The sequence below is a fragment of the Opisthocomus hoazin genome, chromosome 4 (genome assembly GCF_030867145.1).
Source record: "Opisthocomus hoazin isolate bOpiHoa1 chromosome 4, bOpiHoa1.hap1, whole genome shotgun sequence".
NCBI classification, from domain to species: Eukaryota; Metazoa; Chordata; class Aves; order Opisthocomiformes; family Opisthocomidae; genus Opisthocomus; species Opisthocomus hoazin.
The window spans coordinates 60,504,075-60,519,535 of NC_134417.1; the positions used below are offsets into that span (position 1 = coordinate 60,504,075).

Below are 15,461 nucleotides of genomic sequence, written 5' to 3' on the forward strand. Positions count from 1 at the left end.
GGAGAACAGCAGTACTAATCAGAAAGGCCAAGGGAAGAATATCTAATAAATTATTGAGAATAAAAATATGAACTAAATAATGCCATATATTCTGTAAACCATCTAAAGGAATACCAAGTAGATTTTATATTTTTTTCCATCTTTAACTCATTAACTTGTGCATATACTGCATATATATTGCATAGCTCTCTCACAGCCATCACCATTCTGATTCCCTTCAGATATTTGGCTAAGAGCATTTTCTCTCATGACTCACAAAAATATAGGCTCTTTTTTAATTCACATGTAATATTCTGCTGCAACAGTTTTCCTTCTACCTTTATTCTCTTCCAGGAACACATTTTCTTTAAATAGGAAAAAAAAAAAAAACCAGTAAGAAATAATTCAAGACAGGGAGGATGTTTCATGTTCATTTCTAAAGTCTGAATTTTACCTCACTTCATGCTGTATTAGAATTTGCTCCCTTTCCACCCACCCATTCCTTCCTTCCATGCTGTTAAAAATGGTAGCGTTGCAACTGTGGACAATGGCTGGCTGCATCTTGTGTTCTCTAAGGGAGCAAACCACAGAACCACAGGACAGCTCAGCTTGGCAGGGACCTCCAGAGGTCTGCAGTCCAACCCTGTGCTCACAGAAGGGCAGCCTTGTGACCAGACCAGGTTGCTCAGGGCTTTCATCCCAAAGGATTTTGGAAAGGCTGTATAAGAACAAATTAAAAATGGTTCTGGGTTTCTTTCTTTCTGTGGTCCAATGAATAAATGCTAGGGCACCATCCAGACCCAGGGAATACTACGCACAAGTAAAGCCATGCTATAACATACCATACCATACCATACCATACAATACCATACCATACTATACCATGACATATGTTAATAATACACATATCAATCTTGTTATTCACAGAAACTGTATCAGAACTGTTGATGTTTCAAAGAGTCTGTTCATTGTCACTCCAAAGGTGTTAATCTCATAATAGAGATATTTGCCCTATTTTCAACGCACTCAGAAACTGCAGTGACAAAGGTTATATATGCAAGTCTGTAAGCCTAGAGACATGTCCGGTAAAGGGATTTCTTCAAGCAGAAAGGAAAGGCTTCATTGTGAATGCAGAGGTGTGTGCTATATTGGACCTCCTAACTGGTCGATCAGCCACAGGGTATGGCTGTTAGCATATATGAAGCTTGGAGGCGGCTAAAGCACTGCACTGTGTCTTCAGCCAGTAGCTAGAGGAGATTAAAGAGGTGAAGGTACAGAGCAGAAGTGGACAAGCAGAAGCATAAAGTTGTAGCACACCCTGACTCCGCATATGCGCTGTTTGTATTTCCATAGCAGAACCCATCAGGCTTCCTTGTGTCAGATCTCAAGCCCTTTACACCTGGTATGTCCCATTTCCCGACACCATCTCCATTCAGTGTTTGTCCTCCATAATTTCATTCCTTCTCTTATTCTTCCATCTCAGCTTCGTGTTTTCTTTCTTGATCAGTTCCACTGATGCCACAAGTCCCCAGATATACATAACCCCTTGATCCTAGTCCTCTTTCTGGGGACTTGTAAAGGAAATTGTCATTAAACTTTAGCAACGAGACTGAAACAGCCGAATTCACATTTGTAACTCCATTCATCCTTTCCAGTGGGACTGTGGATTTTTGAACAAGACATTGATGCCTATGCACAGTGAGCTCACTTTCAGTGTGCTCTGTGAATCTTTTACAATGAGTTTACCATGTTTTGGGGTCTCTGTGAACCACAGTTTAAAAAAAAATGGCCTGATTTAATAATTCTCTTTATGCACAGCTGGTCTTTCAGCAGAAACTCAGGGAAAGTGAATTCCCATGTTTCCTTCTGTACAACCCAAATGTTGGTTACCCAACAAGTGAATTTCTTAAATTGACAGTGTATTTACAGAAGAAGAAATTATGTCTTTCATCTTTGAATGTCATCTTGCATCCATTCACCCACTTGCAGTGCTTTAAGAATATCTATTTTTCTTTTGCAGTTTTTTTATTTAAAATACTAACTTTTTGTTTTCCAAGTTCACTTTCTAATGGGAAATATGGGAGAGCATGCTGTCTCACACAGTCATATACAGTGTCTGCTAAGGACTCCGTCCTACACCAATCCATGGTCACAGCCTGAAGAGCTGTAAGCTTTCAGAGCATGGCAATTTTTGTGAAGGAATTAATACTTCTGGCAGAAACCTGAATAAACAATTATCTCCAAGTATTCATTTCCCCTTTCTTGTGCACCGAGTAAGTCAATCTTCACTTCTAACCGTGCTGTAATGTTATATTGAGATTCAGGCTCTTAAAATGATGGACTGTCTTGCAAGGATAGATTATCCATAATAAGAAATGGGGTTTCTGTGGTTATTTTTGCGGGTTCTAATCACTCTGCTTTGGACAGCCCAGGCCATAGCAATAGAAGATGCTCCTTGAGTGACTGGACTGCCCAGGGCCTGACCATAAAATCTTCCTTTGTAGATTCCACACAACTGCTGAAAGACACCAAAGTTGTAGCCAACATCACCTTTTACTCATGGCTACAGCTTTGCTCTTTCTGTAGGGAAAGCAACCTTGTAGCGTAGACTGACTTGTGAAATGAAGACATTGAGAATTATATTGCAGCTTTCCTACTTACTGGTGGTCTTTCTGCAATTTATTGGTGGTCTCTCTACAAAACAGGCAACAAGAACACAGAGAAAAGTACCAGAGGATAGAGAAATGAAAGAAAAACTATAAATTACTTAAAGGCACCAAAAATGCACCTGTTGCTAAATTGCTAGAGCCAGTCAATGATAATAATTTATGACTGTGTGAATATTAACCCTGTGATTTATCAGCTGCACTAGTTGACTTGATGCCAGTACAGCATCATAAAAACAAGGAACAGTAAGGCTAAAACTGAATGCATTGCTGCAGGAGGTATTTGAGGCATTTAAATCTGTTGATCCTACATGAACAAACGCATTTGCCCTGCCTATTAAAAGCAGTCTTTAGGGAATCCTACCAGTCGTGTAGACATGCTGGCTGGGCTGGTCCACGTCTGGGTGAGGTAATGTGGAATCAGCAGGGGAAGATGGGGTCCTGGACACTGGCCGATGTTTATCTAATCCCACCATGCCAACTGTAGCCATCTGAGCCTGGTATACTTGCAACTGGTGGACACGCTGATGTGCCAGGAACTCCTGTTTCCAAGAAAACAGCACAGTAGAAAGAAATGTGAGATGGGATCAAGTACGACACTGAGGGAAACATGTCAACAAATTAAGTTCATTAGGTCAGGGCTGTAATAAACAGTGTGGAGAAAAAAAACCCCAACAACTCGCACCTAAGACCTAGTCAATAAATCCATTCAACAGATGTTTTCACACTGACAGTGTGGGCTGCTGACTTTGCTGGAGAGTAGGTGATGGCAGGCAACCTGTCAGTTCCCCCTGACAGAGGAAAAGATGTCTTCGCATGCAGAGGCTTATAAAAGACAAAGGTTTTCCTAATATAATGAATATATAATATGATGTTAGAATATGCATTTTGTGACCCTGCACAAATAAAAATAAAATCTTCCTATAGTACTGAAAGCAAAGAGTGGTGTCCTTACTACTCAGTACCAAATTTGCTGAGCAACTGTGAGTCAAGTTTCTACAGAGGGCTCAGTTGCCAGAGTGTCCTGGAAAACAGGAAAAGTTTGAACATAGGTTTTCACAAATCACTTAGAAATTTGGGAATTGTTACATGAGGTCCCACTTGGGGAGCTTTTTTTGTCAAGGAAGATTTCCTCCTCTGTTTTGTTTGTCAGTAGATGGTGACTCTTGCTGACATGACAAAGGCTGAAACCCTGCTGAAGTCGGTAGAAACCTTGGCATTCACTCGCTCCACAGAGCAGGATTGCTTTGCAAGCCCTTTTGCTTTCTGGTGGTTTTTTTTTTGTGTGTGTGTGTGTGTATAGTCCTATAACCTCAACAGAAAGTGAGTGGCAAAGAAAGATTTCCAAACCACTTTGCAATATAAATTCGGTTGAAATTCACATTTCTGTCTTAGAACTGCCAGGCTTCGGTATATATATATGCAGATATATATGGTATATACATGGCTTTTTTTTTTTTTTTTCAATTAAACCCTGTAACAATTAGCAGTGCTGTATGCTGTTGCTTGGGACAGCAGCTCAGAGACCTAGCCTGGCCAAGGAGGGATTGCTGGGTGCTCGGAGAGGTGAAGCTGAGTTCAGGCTGTGTGGGAGGGCAGGTGGGAGCACCCAGGAGTACCCCAGCCCCTCGTGTGCTGCAAAATGAATCCACAGCTAATGGGAAGTGAGAATGTCTACGCTGCATGTAAAAAAAAAGAGACCTTTATGAAACCGACTGCTCATCAGTAACAGCTAAAATGAGAACAAATGTTTTAAAAGGCAGCCTTAAAACCCACATTAATATCTAGGGTCACCACTATAGGTCACCACATAAGGTCATGGGAAGGGTAAATCACCTGGGACCTTGTCATGAGTGACTAAATAAAGAAAGAAAATATGAGTAAGCAAAAATAGATTTTACAAGAGGTGTCTTGGTTTGGGGTCATTGAACCATTTTACTTTCTTTGACTACAGTCCTCAACTTTTCCTATTGCTTTTTTAATGTATGATGACAGGTTGGTGTTATATATTCCAGGAAATATCTTGAGGTATCTGAAGAGGTCTGTGTATCCCTTTTCCTTATGAACATAACATAACATAACATAACATAACATAACATAACATAAGATTCAGGAATTCTTTCCTGAAATGCCTAAGTGCCTTGCTTTTACTTAGTTTCACGTATTTTAATTGTGATAAATTTTCAGAGGAGATATTTTTTGTGCTCCTAGGCATACACATCTTTTCTAATCTTTGCTGGGAGTGTGCATGATTGGAGAGAAGTGAAGAACACATGGACCCTATTGTGTTGAATATTTTACCTATGGAGAAGAGAATTAGATAAACTCCTTTGTGAGGATTTAGTGTTCATTTTTCTCAATGAATTCTCCTTCTCTGGAGATATTCAAGACCCACCTGGACAAGGTCCTGTGCAGCCTGCTCTAGGTGACCCTGCTTTGGCAGGGGGGTTGGACTAGATGACCCACAGAGGTCCCTGCCAACCCCTAACATTTTGTGATTCTGTGATTCTGTAATGCTGGCTTAATGTTCAATAAAGGAGGATCAGGAGGTATTTTGCTGTCTGTGGCACGATTGCTCCCTGCATCCTAGGTCAAGTGGTGACAGCAGCACTGTGTCTGATGCAAGTGTATTCACCTTCTCCTGCCTACTCTTCCAAAGCGTGAGAGCTAGCCAAGTAGTTTGGAAGAAGCCAAACTCCTACCTGCAGGAGCCTTTCTTCACACAGAGCTTTACTGCCATACATGTAATCAGCTGCATGGTTATTATTTCTGCTGCTCTACCCAGTCTCATAGCTAACTAAATAGCTGATGTCTGTGTAGCTCTTCGATCAAGGGGATTTTTGATACTATCAGTGTTCACACTAACAAATTATAATTCATTAACTGAGTTCACTTTTTAAATAATTATTAGAGTACAGAAGACAATAGGGTTTGTTGCATATTGGAATGCTCTTCAAGCTAGTGAGGGTGCATCAGTGTATTCTGGCAGTCTGCATTAAACAGTATTATTTAAATACACTTCTTAAGGACATCTTGGAAATTCAGTGATTAGTGAGGGGGGATTCATACTGTGCAAAAATGTTTCTGTTTGGACTTTTCCCAGTGCTAGTAGACTCTGAGCTCTAAAGACCTTGTCTGTCTTTCTTTTTTTCAGACTTGAACTTAACTTGTGAAATACCTACACAATCTTTTTCAGTGAAGCAGTAGGTTTGCCATTCAAACAATATCTAAAACCTAATCTATCCAGATCTCACCTGAAAAAATCAAATTAAGTGTTTTTTGGTTTTTGTTTTTTATGGTGTTTTGAAGAAGGTAAAAAGCTAAGTCTGGAACACCACAAAAAGTAGATAATTCAGGAAGATGCTCTTACCTTTGCACATAAGAAGATTAACTGTTTCTGTCTATGTAACCAATAGAAAGAACACTGTTTTTCAGGCATATGAACAAATCAAGGTATTTTTTTAATGGTAATCAACCTGTGTGAACATCACCTAAAAGCCAGACGGCCATATGTTTCAGCAATTTTCAAAGACCAAGAAGAGAGCCTGATCTTGCTCTCCTGTTATTTCCTGCTAAAGTCTGCTTTGTTTATATCATTCTTCCCTCCTCAAATGAAACCAGACACGTACCTGGAATTTGACACATGTTTATCAGCATAATCAATCTAGGGAAGGAGAAAAACTTGTGGATGGTTGGATGGAAAGCTGCATGACACCTGTTTTAATTTCTGGAGGTCACAGAAAACTGTTTCCCTGTGAAAACCTTTTAAAATTTGTCAGAAGTGCAGTACTTTGTCTCACAAGGCTTACACTAAGGCTTGCTTACATCCTCTGGTGAGTTCCAGTTCCTTTAGTTGTAATTTTAAAAACTCTAGGCATCAGCAAAGTTTGGACTTGTTCAGGTTTTAGCCAAAGTTTTAGGCTAACTTCCTGATTAGGTTTCATTTTGCAGACAACAGGCACTCATGAAGTACATACATTTTTTCCAGCCACCTACATATTTATGCTGTGAGCATTTGGAATACTCTTTATCACACAGGCAAGTGGATTAATGCAATGAGTAATGTGGATAATCAACACACTTCTCTGGCTCCCCAAAAGCCCACCTGGCCTCTGGAAGGGATTAAAGCAACACAATGAATTCATCTTCAGGTTTTATGTGCTACAGCACTGCACACACATGTCCGTCTCTCCAGCAATATGACAAAAGCAGTATTTGCACATCTGCAGGGTTAGTGATTTGTGTGAATATATTTGGAGCATTTCTTAGGTAACGCGAGCCCTGCCTGCCCGGCATGGAGCCTGCTAGTTCCAGGTGTCTGAGATTAGTTCATTAGGAGAGGCAGGCAATTAGGGCCTCTGCCAGAGCGAATGGAGGGCTACTCATCATCTTCCCCAGAAACCAGTTCAGGCTCTCAGTAATTATTTTGAGAAGGATTTTTAGAGTCAGTATCTATGAGAAGATGACCCTTTTGAGGGCATGGGAGGTAAATATTTGTTATTCTCCTAGTATTACTGCAAGGTTTGTTGTTTAGGTGGAGCTGGAATTGATTTAGTTTGGTGTGAATACTTCTTTCATGTAGATGTGTGATTTGTGTATTTTGGGGCTTAATGTTTTGTATATTCTGAGGATTGTAATGAGAGCTACTTCCTTCTTTCTACTGCCTGTGACAACTGGTGATGCACAAGTGTATTCAGCTGGATTGTTAGATGGTCTGTGTTGGATGATAAAGCATAGCTGAATTGTCTATGAATTATTGCTCCTTCGAGCCGTTATGCTTTGTGCAGAGAAAAAATATGAGGGGTTCACTCATAAAATTCTTTCTTGCCTCTCAACAGTCTGCTTTTTAATTTAGTTTGATATGTTTATATTTAATCACAGCTAAACAAATCCCAAGATTTGTATGTCGGTGTCATAATCCTAAGTATGTATGGGTATATGCACACCTCTCTTCAGGGTTTATGCTATGGCTTTTTTTCATTGTGGTAAAAATTTTTTTTCTCTGAAGAAATTCAAAATTTGCTATTTGTAATAGCAAGATTACTGCTTATCGTCTCTCATACATTTGTGGCTAGGTTTATAGCCCTCTGTTGTTGTGCCTCTACTGCATTCTGCCGAAGTATGAAATGTGTGCTAATGCCTATTAACTGTTAAAAATCATTCATATATCGCCCATCCTCCTCTCCTCTTCCCTCTCCCAAAGACCTTCAGTACTACTAACCTTAGAATGTTTTTCCTCTCTAAGTATTTTTTGGCGGTCTGTTCTCTGGTTAATTTTTTCCTACCATTTCCACATTGCTTTCTGAAAATCACCCAAAGGACCAATTATTACTGAGGAGGAAAAATACATATGTGCTGCAGGAAGTTTTGCCTTACGTGAGGATGAAAACACAACCTTCTCGGCAGGCAGACCTGCTGTCTTCCAAGTACTTCCTGCGAAGCATATTTCTGATTCCTACTCTGCTGCCTTGTCTCACCCTGGAGCTCCTCATGGAGCCCCTACTCTGCAGACTCTGCTAGCCCCCTGTAGTAGCATGGGAAGAGAGAAATTTCAGGTCCTACCACTTGTCTTCCCCACCACCCTCCTCGACCTCCTACCTTCCCAGTGCAGTTGAAGCTGAAGGCATCCAAGGGGTGTCGGGGCCAGACAGTGGCTGCACCCAGAAAAATGGCCTCTGCTTGCAGCAAACGGACCTCAAACATAGAATCATTAAGGCTGGAAAAGACCTCTAAGATTATCAAGTCCAACCATCAACCAAGTCCTGCTTTTAGGTGCCCATCATGGCACTCTTGGCCCAAACCAAGATAGTATCATCCAAAGTCTGATTTGGTAAAAAATTCTCAGTCCCCGGGAACTTCTCACACAGTTCAGATGTAGCTAGTTAACAGTGCTTCAGAAATCATGGACCTAATGAAAACAGTAATGGGATTGATCTTGGTCATCCCCAGAAGTGACCACGGGGGTCGAGGATCAAAGAGAGCAATGAATTCCGAAACAAGGAGTATTGGGACAAAAGGACCACTTTTGACCTAGGAATTTTACAGACTACTGCTCTGCCTGCTCTCAAACAAAACCATAACTAGTTGTCCTCAGGAAATGAGCAAAAATAGGCCATGACATCTTCTGGAAATGCTTGCATGGATAAATGTGAAAGGGTAGGAATGACTTATCTCTGTCAATCTAAACCTAAAATAGAAATTCGACTGATGTATCTCTGAAAATGAATATGTTCAGAGGTTGTCTTTTAAATTGCTCTGTCACTTTGGATTTCTTGGTCATGTGTTTTCTCTACGAATGCTGTTTTTGACAAAACCACATGTAAAGCCACAAACTTCCATGGTCATCACTTTCAGCAAAATTGAAAAATAATCAGTATCACCATCTGAAACATAGGCAGCCACAAATTCAGAATCAGCATTTTTATGAAAAGTAAATAAATAATAAGTATGGATACAGACACATAGAATGAATAGGTAGAAATGAGTTTACAGCAAGCAAAAACAGATGAGAAGAAAGAGGGCAGCTAGCCTTGAGGTATCTGGTTGTGTCAGGTCACGTATTATCAGGGTGTTTATAAAATTTGGTTTTCTCTTTCTGTAGTTCAAGTAACACGGTGTTGACTGAAACATGGATAAGCAGAAATGAAGTCTTATCAACTGAGTGTCGGATACTTGTACAGAACAGTGGAATGAAAGCCATACCCCAGAACTGCCTAGAGTCCTAGGCAGAGAAGGCTCTCCGTGGGCAGAAGGTTGCTGCATACACAAAACAGACCTGTGGCCTCTGCCCTCCGCCCTGCCTTTGCCTTCTGGAGAACTATGGGCAGGCTTATCCCAGCCAATGCCAAGGTAGGGTTTAGTACTGGGGAGGCCCTACTGCAGTGACCACCTAGGGCTTGGCCACCACCCTCGACCAGCTGGATAGGCTCTGAACCGGCTGCTGCAGAGGTCTCTGCCCCTCTCCTGCCACTGTTCCCTTCTAGGGCAGGAGCAGCTTTCGGATGGCAAAAATTGATTAAAATGACAAAATTTTTTGTCTAGTGGGCCAAGGAATAGGGGAAGAACAAAGACTAGTAACTAGTGACAAGAGTGTGCTCCTTTGTCAAGTCATGTAGGGGATAACATATTCCTTGTCTTGGGTTGCATGACCAAATCTGTGGGTCAGTGCTGGCATCACACCCCTTGCCTCTGGTTGTAGGACATAACAGCAGGGTCAGGACCCTATCTCTTACCACTACTGTTGCACAGGGAGGTGGGTGGATTGCTAACCTTCAGTTTCAAAGGGAGAGATGGTAAAAGTTACCTCCCTTGGATGGGAAGTTTCCAAAAATCTGAGTATCTAATGAGAGTCAACCTGAAAAGAGCCATCGTGGTCCAACATAGGTGAGGAATCAAGATGGCCACATGGGTTGAGAAGTTTTCAGCTATCTTTGTGAAGAAATATGAGCCAGGCAGTCATTAAGTTGAAGCCTGGTGTAATTAAGAAGAAAGGACTGATGCGAAATGATGTCTGGGAATGACAGTGAGGAGGGTCCTACAGATGGACCACTTTCTACTGGAGGGGAATTCCAAAAGTCCAGCTGAGCTGCTGGTTTCACTCCCAGTTCCCACTCCTGTGAGACCTGCCCTCTCCACTCCTGATATTGGCAGGTATTCGACTGCTGTCACTTCTGCTAAAGTGCTGACTCTGCGGTGTGCACAGCACGCGTCCAAAGAAAATATGGTACCTCTCAAAAGCTTGCACTCCTGGCTAAATCCCTTCCTCACTTTCTGACTCTCCCTGAGATGTAATACAAACATACAAATAATCGGGTGTACAACAAAGGGGAGAAAGGGACCATCTGAATATCTTTTGCATTGTTTGTTTGTTTGTTTTTTTTTTTTAGGAAAAAACTTTGTAGAGTATTCTTGTTAGTTTATTACTCTTACTAGAAATACCACAAGACTTTCCTGAAGTCATCTGGTGCTTTCCAAAAAAAGAATACAGAGAAGTGCAGAAATGAATACCAATGAGAAAATACAGTTCTCCACATGTCTTGCCCTAACTTTGAGTATTAATAGGTATTTGTTCCTTTTACTTCAATGTGAAGAATAAATAGGCTTTATAATAGCATTTAATGGTTACAACCTCCTAATCCTAGCAGCTTTCCAGCAGTCTTTCAGTTCATCTGTTAGTTGGCCAAAGATAATTAGTGAAAAATCACCTGTCCCACTGTTTCATTGTTCCGGGAAATGTCACCCAACTCTTCAACAGTATTGGCAAATTAGTTTGGTGTTACTTTATGCAGATAATTTCAACCACTTCCATTTCTCTGCTGTTCATTGTAACTATTTTTCTTAGCAGACTTGCATGGTTTCTTTTTAAGCGAAGAGTCGTTTGGCCTTCACCCAGAGAAATAGTAGTCTCTAGGTTAAATTCAGCAGCAGCCCTGCTGAAGATCTATGTTTTCTGCGTACTTCAACAGATTCTGCTTTGGTTTTATAGGCAATTCTGTTGAGTTCAGTATTTATTGTACAATTAATGGAAATTACTTGGGTCTGACATAAAAAGAAAACCTTAGAAGACCCTGCTTTTCAATGTAGAGTCCATGCACACTAACACATCAGTGTGTACGCATAAAATCATGAGGGTGTGCAGAAGCCTTCTGCAGATGCCTTCTCTCTTGTGTGAAAGTATATGAGGTCAGAACAGGGAGCATTAATGGACCATACAGTCAGTAAATACAAGAGTGGTAACGAAGGTGCTTCACCAACACTGTTCTCTCTCTACAGATCACCTCCATAGATCACTGTGTCTAACACACACACTCATGCGCGTTTGTGTGTGTGTATTGCCATTGTCTGCATCGGAGCTCTTCTGCACAAACCGTCCGTTTCTGCTGCCACCGGTGTGATAGCAGAGTTGTAACCTGATGGATACCAGGTTCCAGTCCTTTGCTGGAGGACCTCTCCCCCTCTGAAGATTTCAGAGATACATATTACCAAGTCTCACACCTTACTTCAGTGCGGTTAAAATGTCGGCTTCCTTTCTCCCAAATATTTGTAGTAGGAGTTACACAGTTTCTTGAAAAAATACGTATGTACATATATACATTTGCAAATATCACAACATAGTTTAAAAATATTTCTCTCTACAGTGCTCAGCTCTTCACTTTGTTAATTTTGACACACAGAGAAATAGTAATATACAGTGAAATGGTGATATAATTTGAGACTCTACAAAAGATAGGATTTAAATATAGGAAGGATGCTGTGGATGGGGAAAAAAAAGAGAAACTATCACAAATAAATCTTTTCAGATCTATTCTATATGCTTATAGAGTGTTCCATATATTTGCAGAACACTATTTATAGAATAAATATATTTCTGCAGCAAACAAGTTCAGCTTGTTATACTTCTTTTTTTTTAATTTTATTTGGCAAAAGATCAAATTATTTGTAATATGAACAAAATTGAACTGAACCCCTAAAGATTACTTTTAAGTATTACTTGGAACCAGGGACTTGCCTGCTATATGCTTCTCAGCATAGGATTTGCTGCTTTTAACATGTGGGAGAACTGCCAGAATGAGCAAATTGAAAATGAAGTGGAAAACCCTTATGTTTGCTGATTTAGGAACAACTAGAGGGTTAAAAAGAAACATGGAAAATAGTATGTGCCAGTACAGCACTAACTGTGTAATGCAGACTGCAAAATAAAATCTCAAATTTTTCATTCCTTGAGCAAATTTGGCCCTCAAAATGCAAAGTACAGTTCAGAAGAAACCATAATACTTGTTATGTTTCATGAGAAAGATGAATGAATTTATCTGAAATTGCTTCATTGCAACACATTTTGAATGTCTCCCCTAAAAATGTGAAATAGGGGCTAGATTGTTGTCACAAGAAGGATGTGGAAGACTGGCTAGGACTAAAAGGGAGAAGAGAGAGGGAACAGTATTACAAAATGCAAACGATTGAATATCATAAGCTCCAACCCTTCCTCTTCTCACCCTCTCTCTTCTTTATGATAATGCTCTCCATTTTCTTTCCATTTATAAAATTTGAAAGCTATTTTGCTTGTATGTTCAACTATCTTCCAGTCCTTTCTTGGCTTATTCTTTTCCCAACAAAAGCTGAGTCTTCCATGTATTCACATTTTCAGAATCCTCAAGTATCATAAGATACTACAACAATTAAAAGAAACTGAAACAATAAGAAGTAAAAAAAAATATTAACTGGGGAGGAGAATTGGGGGCAATAAGAGCACTTGTCCCAGTATAGCACTTCTGTTCATTGATTTGATGACACTATATAAGGATCTTATCACTGCATTAGCCAAGAGGATATTTTTCTCTGTCTAGAAGAGATCTCTATCCAAAGTCCATGGGACCTGATGGGGTGCACCCACAGGTCCTGAGGGAGCTGGCAGATGAAGTTGCTAAGCTGCTATCCATCATATTTGAGAAGTCATGGCAGTGTGGCAAAGCTCCCACTGACTGGAAAAGGGAAAACCTAATGGTAAAAAGGAAGACCCGGGGAACTACAGGTTAGTCAGTCTCACCTCTGTGCCTGGCAAAATCATGGAGCAGATCCTCCTGGAAACTATTCTCAGGAACATGCAAAACGAGGAGGTAATTGGTGACCGCCAACATGGCTTCACTAAGGGCAAATCATGCCTAACCAATTTGGTGGCCTCCTATGATGGGGTTAATGCATTGGTGGATAAGGGAAGAGCAACTGATGTTATCTACCTGTACTTGAGCAAATCATTTGACACTGTCCCACTTGACATTCTTGTCTCTAAACTAGAAAGAAATGGATTTGATGGATGGACCGCTCAGTGGATAAGGAATTGACTGGATGGTCGCACATGGATTGGGGCAGTCCCAAGCACAAATAGAGGCTGGGCGGAGAAGGGATTGAGAGCAGCCCTGAGGAGAATGACTTGGGGGGGCGGGCTGATGAGAAGCTCAATGTGATCTGGCAGTGTGCTCTCACAGCCCAGAAGGCCAACCATACCTTGGGCTGCATCAAGAGAAGCGTGACCAGCAGGTTGAGGGAGGTGATTCTGCCCCTCTGCTCTGCTCTGGTGAGACCCCACTTGGAGTCCTGTGTCCAGCTCTGGAGCCCTCAGCACAGGAAACACATAGACATGTTGGAGTGGGTCCAGAAGCGGGCTACAAAAATGATCAGAGGGCTGGAACACCTCTCCTATGTGGAAAGGCTGAGAGAGTTGGGCTTGTTCAGCCTGGAGAAGAGAAGGCTGCAGGGAGACCTGATAGCAGCCTTCCAGTACCTGAAAGGGGCCTACAAGAGAGCTGAAGAAGGACTTCTGACAAGGGCCTGTAGTGATAGGACAAGGAGTGTAATGGCTTCAAACTAAAAGAGGGTAGATTTAGATTAGACATAAGAAGGAAATTCTTTACTATGATGGTGGTGAGGCACTGGAACAGGTTGCCCAGAGTAGTTGTGGATGTCCCCTCCCTGGAAATGTTTAAGGCCAGGCTGGATGGGGCTTTAGGCAACCTAGTGTAGTGGAAGGTGTCCCTGCCCATGGCGGGGGGGTTGGAACTAGATGATCTTTAAGGTCCCTTCCAACCCAAACTGTTCTATGAGTCTATACATACACAGGAGTAACTTACAGGAAAAGATGTCTGCATGATTAAGAGACCAAAGGACACAAAATCAGAGACCAAAGACTAGTTTATATTCGTCACCTGGGCTCTGTTACTCCTTGCTATGATCCATGTCCTTCCTGAAACAACAATCTTGGGAATATTAATTAAAGTTTTCAAAGCTGCCTAAATATATGACAAAAATAACTTTACACTTCAGAAAATGGCTATTTTTTCAAAGGATGGCTGCTTAGTATGCAGAGTCACTATCTCTTTGTTTTGAAGGCCAGCTGAGATAGTGGTGTCTCAACTTGTTTACTGGGGAAGGCAGCCCTGGAGATCAGCTCCATTGCTGGTGCGGTCCCTTAAAGCACCGCCCTGAACATAGCCCAGTGGCACCCTGGGAGGGAATCCACATGCTGGAGATGGTCTTGGAGCTGGTGGCTGAGCAGGAAGACCACAAGCAGTTGGGAAGGGGCAGATGAGCCAGCAGGGAAGCGCAAATCCAGCGTCCCAAGGGCTGTTCGGGTGCAGTCAAAGAGCAGAGGGCTTCCTGTAATTCTCAAAAGAAAGGACCCGACAGTCAGTGGAGAAGGTAATCTTCTCCAATAATAAGTTATAATTTATAACACATTGTAGGTCTGTTTTGGGGCTAGCCTGGATTATTTATCCAGATCTAAGTCCTGATAGACTAGAGAGAAACCAAGAAATTTATTCTGGGTTTTCACTGAGATATCTGAGAGAAGGGTTTGGCACTTCAACAGCTGCTTCTTAAAGCAATACCCACAAAGAAGAGAGACCGTCTTCTTCCAGCCACACAACACTTGGAAAAAATATATACTGGAAAATATTGAACCAAATCAATAGCCACAACTTTAACAACATCCAGTGAAGCCTGGGAGGAGGGAGAGGGGGAATCCTGAGAACCAGTCAAAGCACAATGTTGATTCTAATTGTTGTATTTAGCTGGCCTTGTCTTGTGACAAGTCTGTTATTCTGCAGATTTCCTACCTGCCACCTTCCATGGGAGGATTTTACAAAGTGAAGTTATGCAGGCAATTCCCTTTGCTTCTTACCTCTTTATTCCTAATTATGTTGGTCCTGTGTTCACTCAACATAACATTATAGCTGTCCCCAAATGCTCTAGATTTGAGGCTTGTGACAAATGAAATCTTTTAGGGCTTGGATTTTTTTTTTTATGTGTTGCAGAAGTGTAGCT

General features: G+C 41.3%; 1 protein-coding gene across 16 annotated transcripts in view; it reads right to left on the reverse strand.

The window, feature by feature from the left end:
* Positions 1 to 15,461, reverse strand: part of HDAC9 (histone deacetylase 9) — a 499,199-nt gene that overhangs the window by 154,751 nt on the left and 328,987 nt on the right. For all 16 annotated transcript variants that reach the window (XM_075419200.1, XM_075419199.1, XM_075419193.1 and 13 more), the window contains one exon: positions 3,010 to 3,187. In XM_075419200.1, the coding sequence (XP_075275315.1) occupies positions 3,010 to 3,187 (178 nt within the window). The remainder of the gene's footprint in view (positions 1 to 3,009; positions 3,188 to 15,461) is intronic.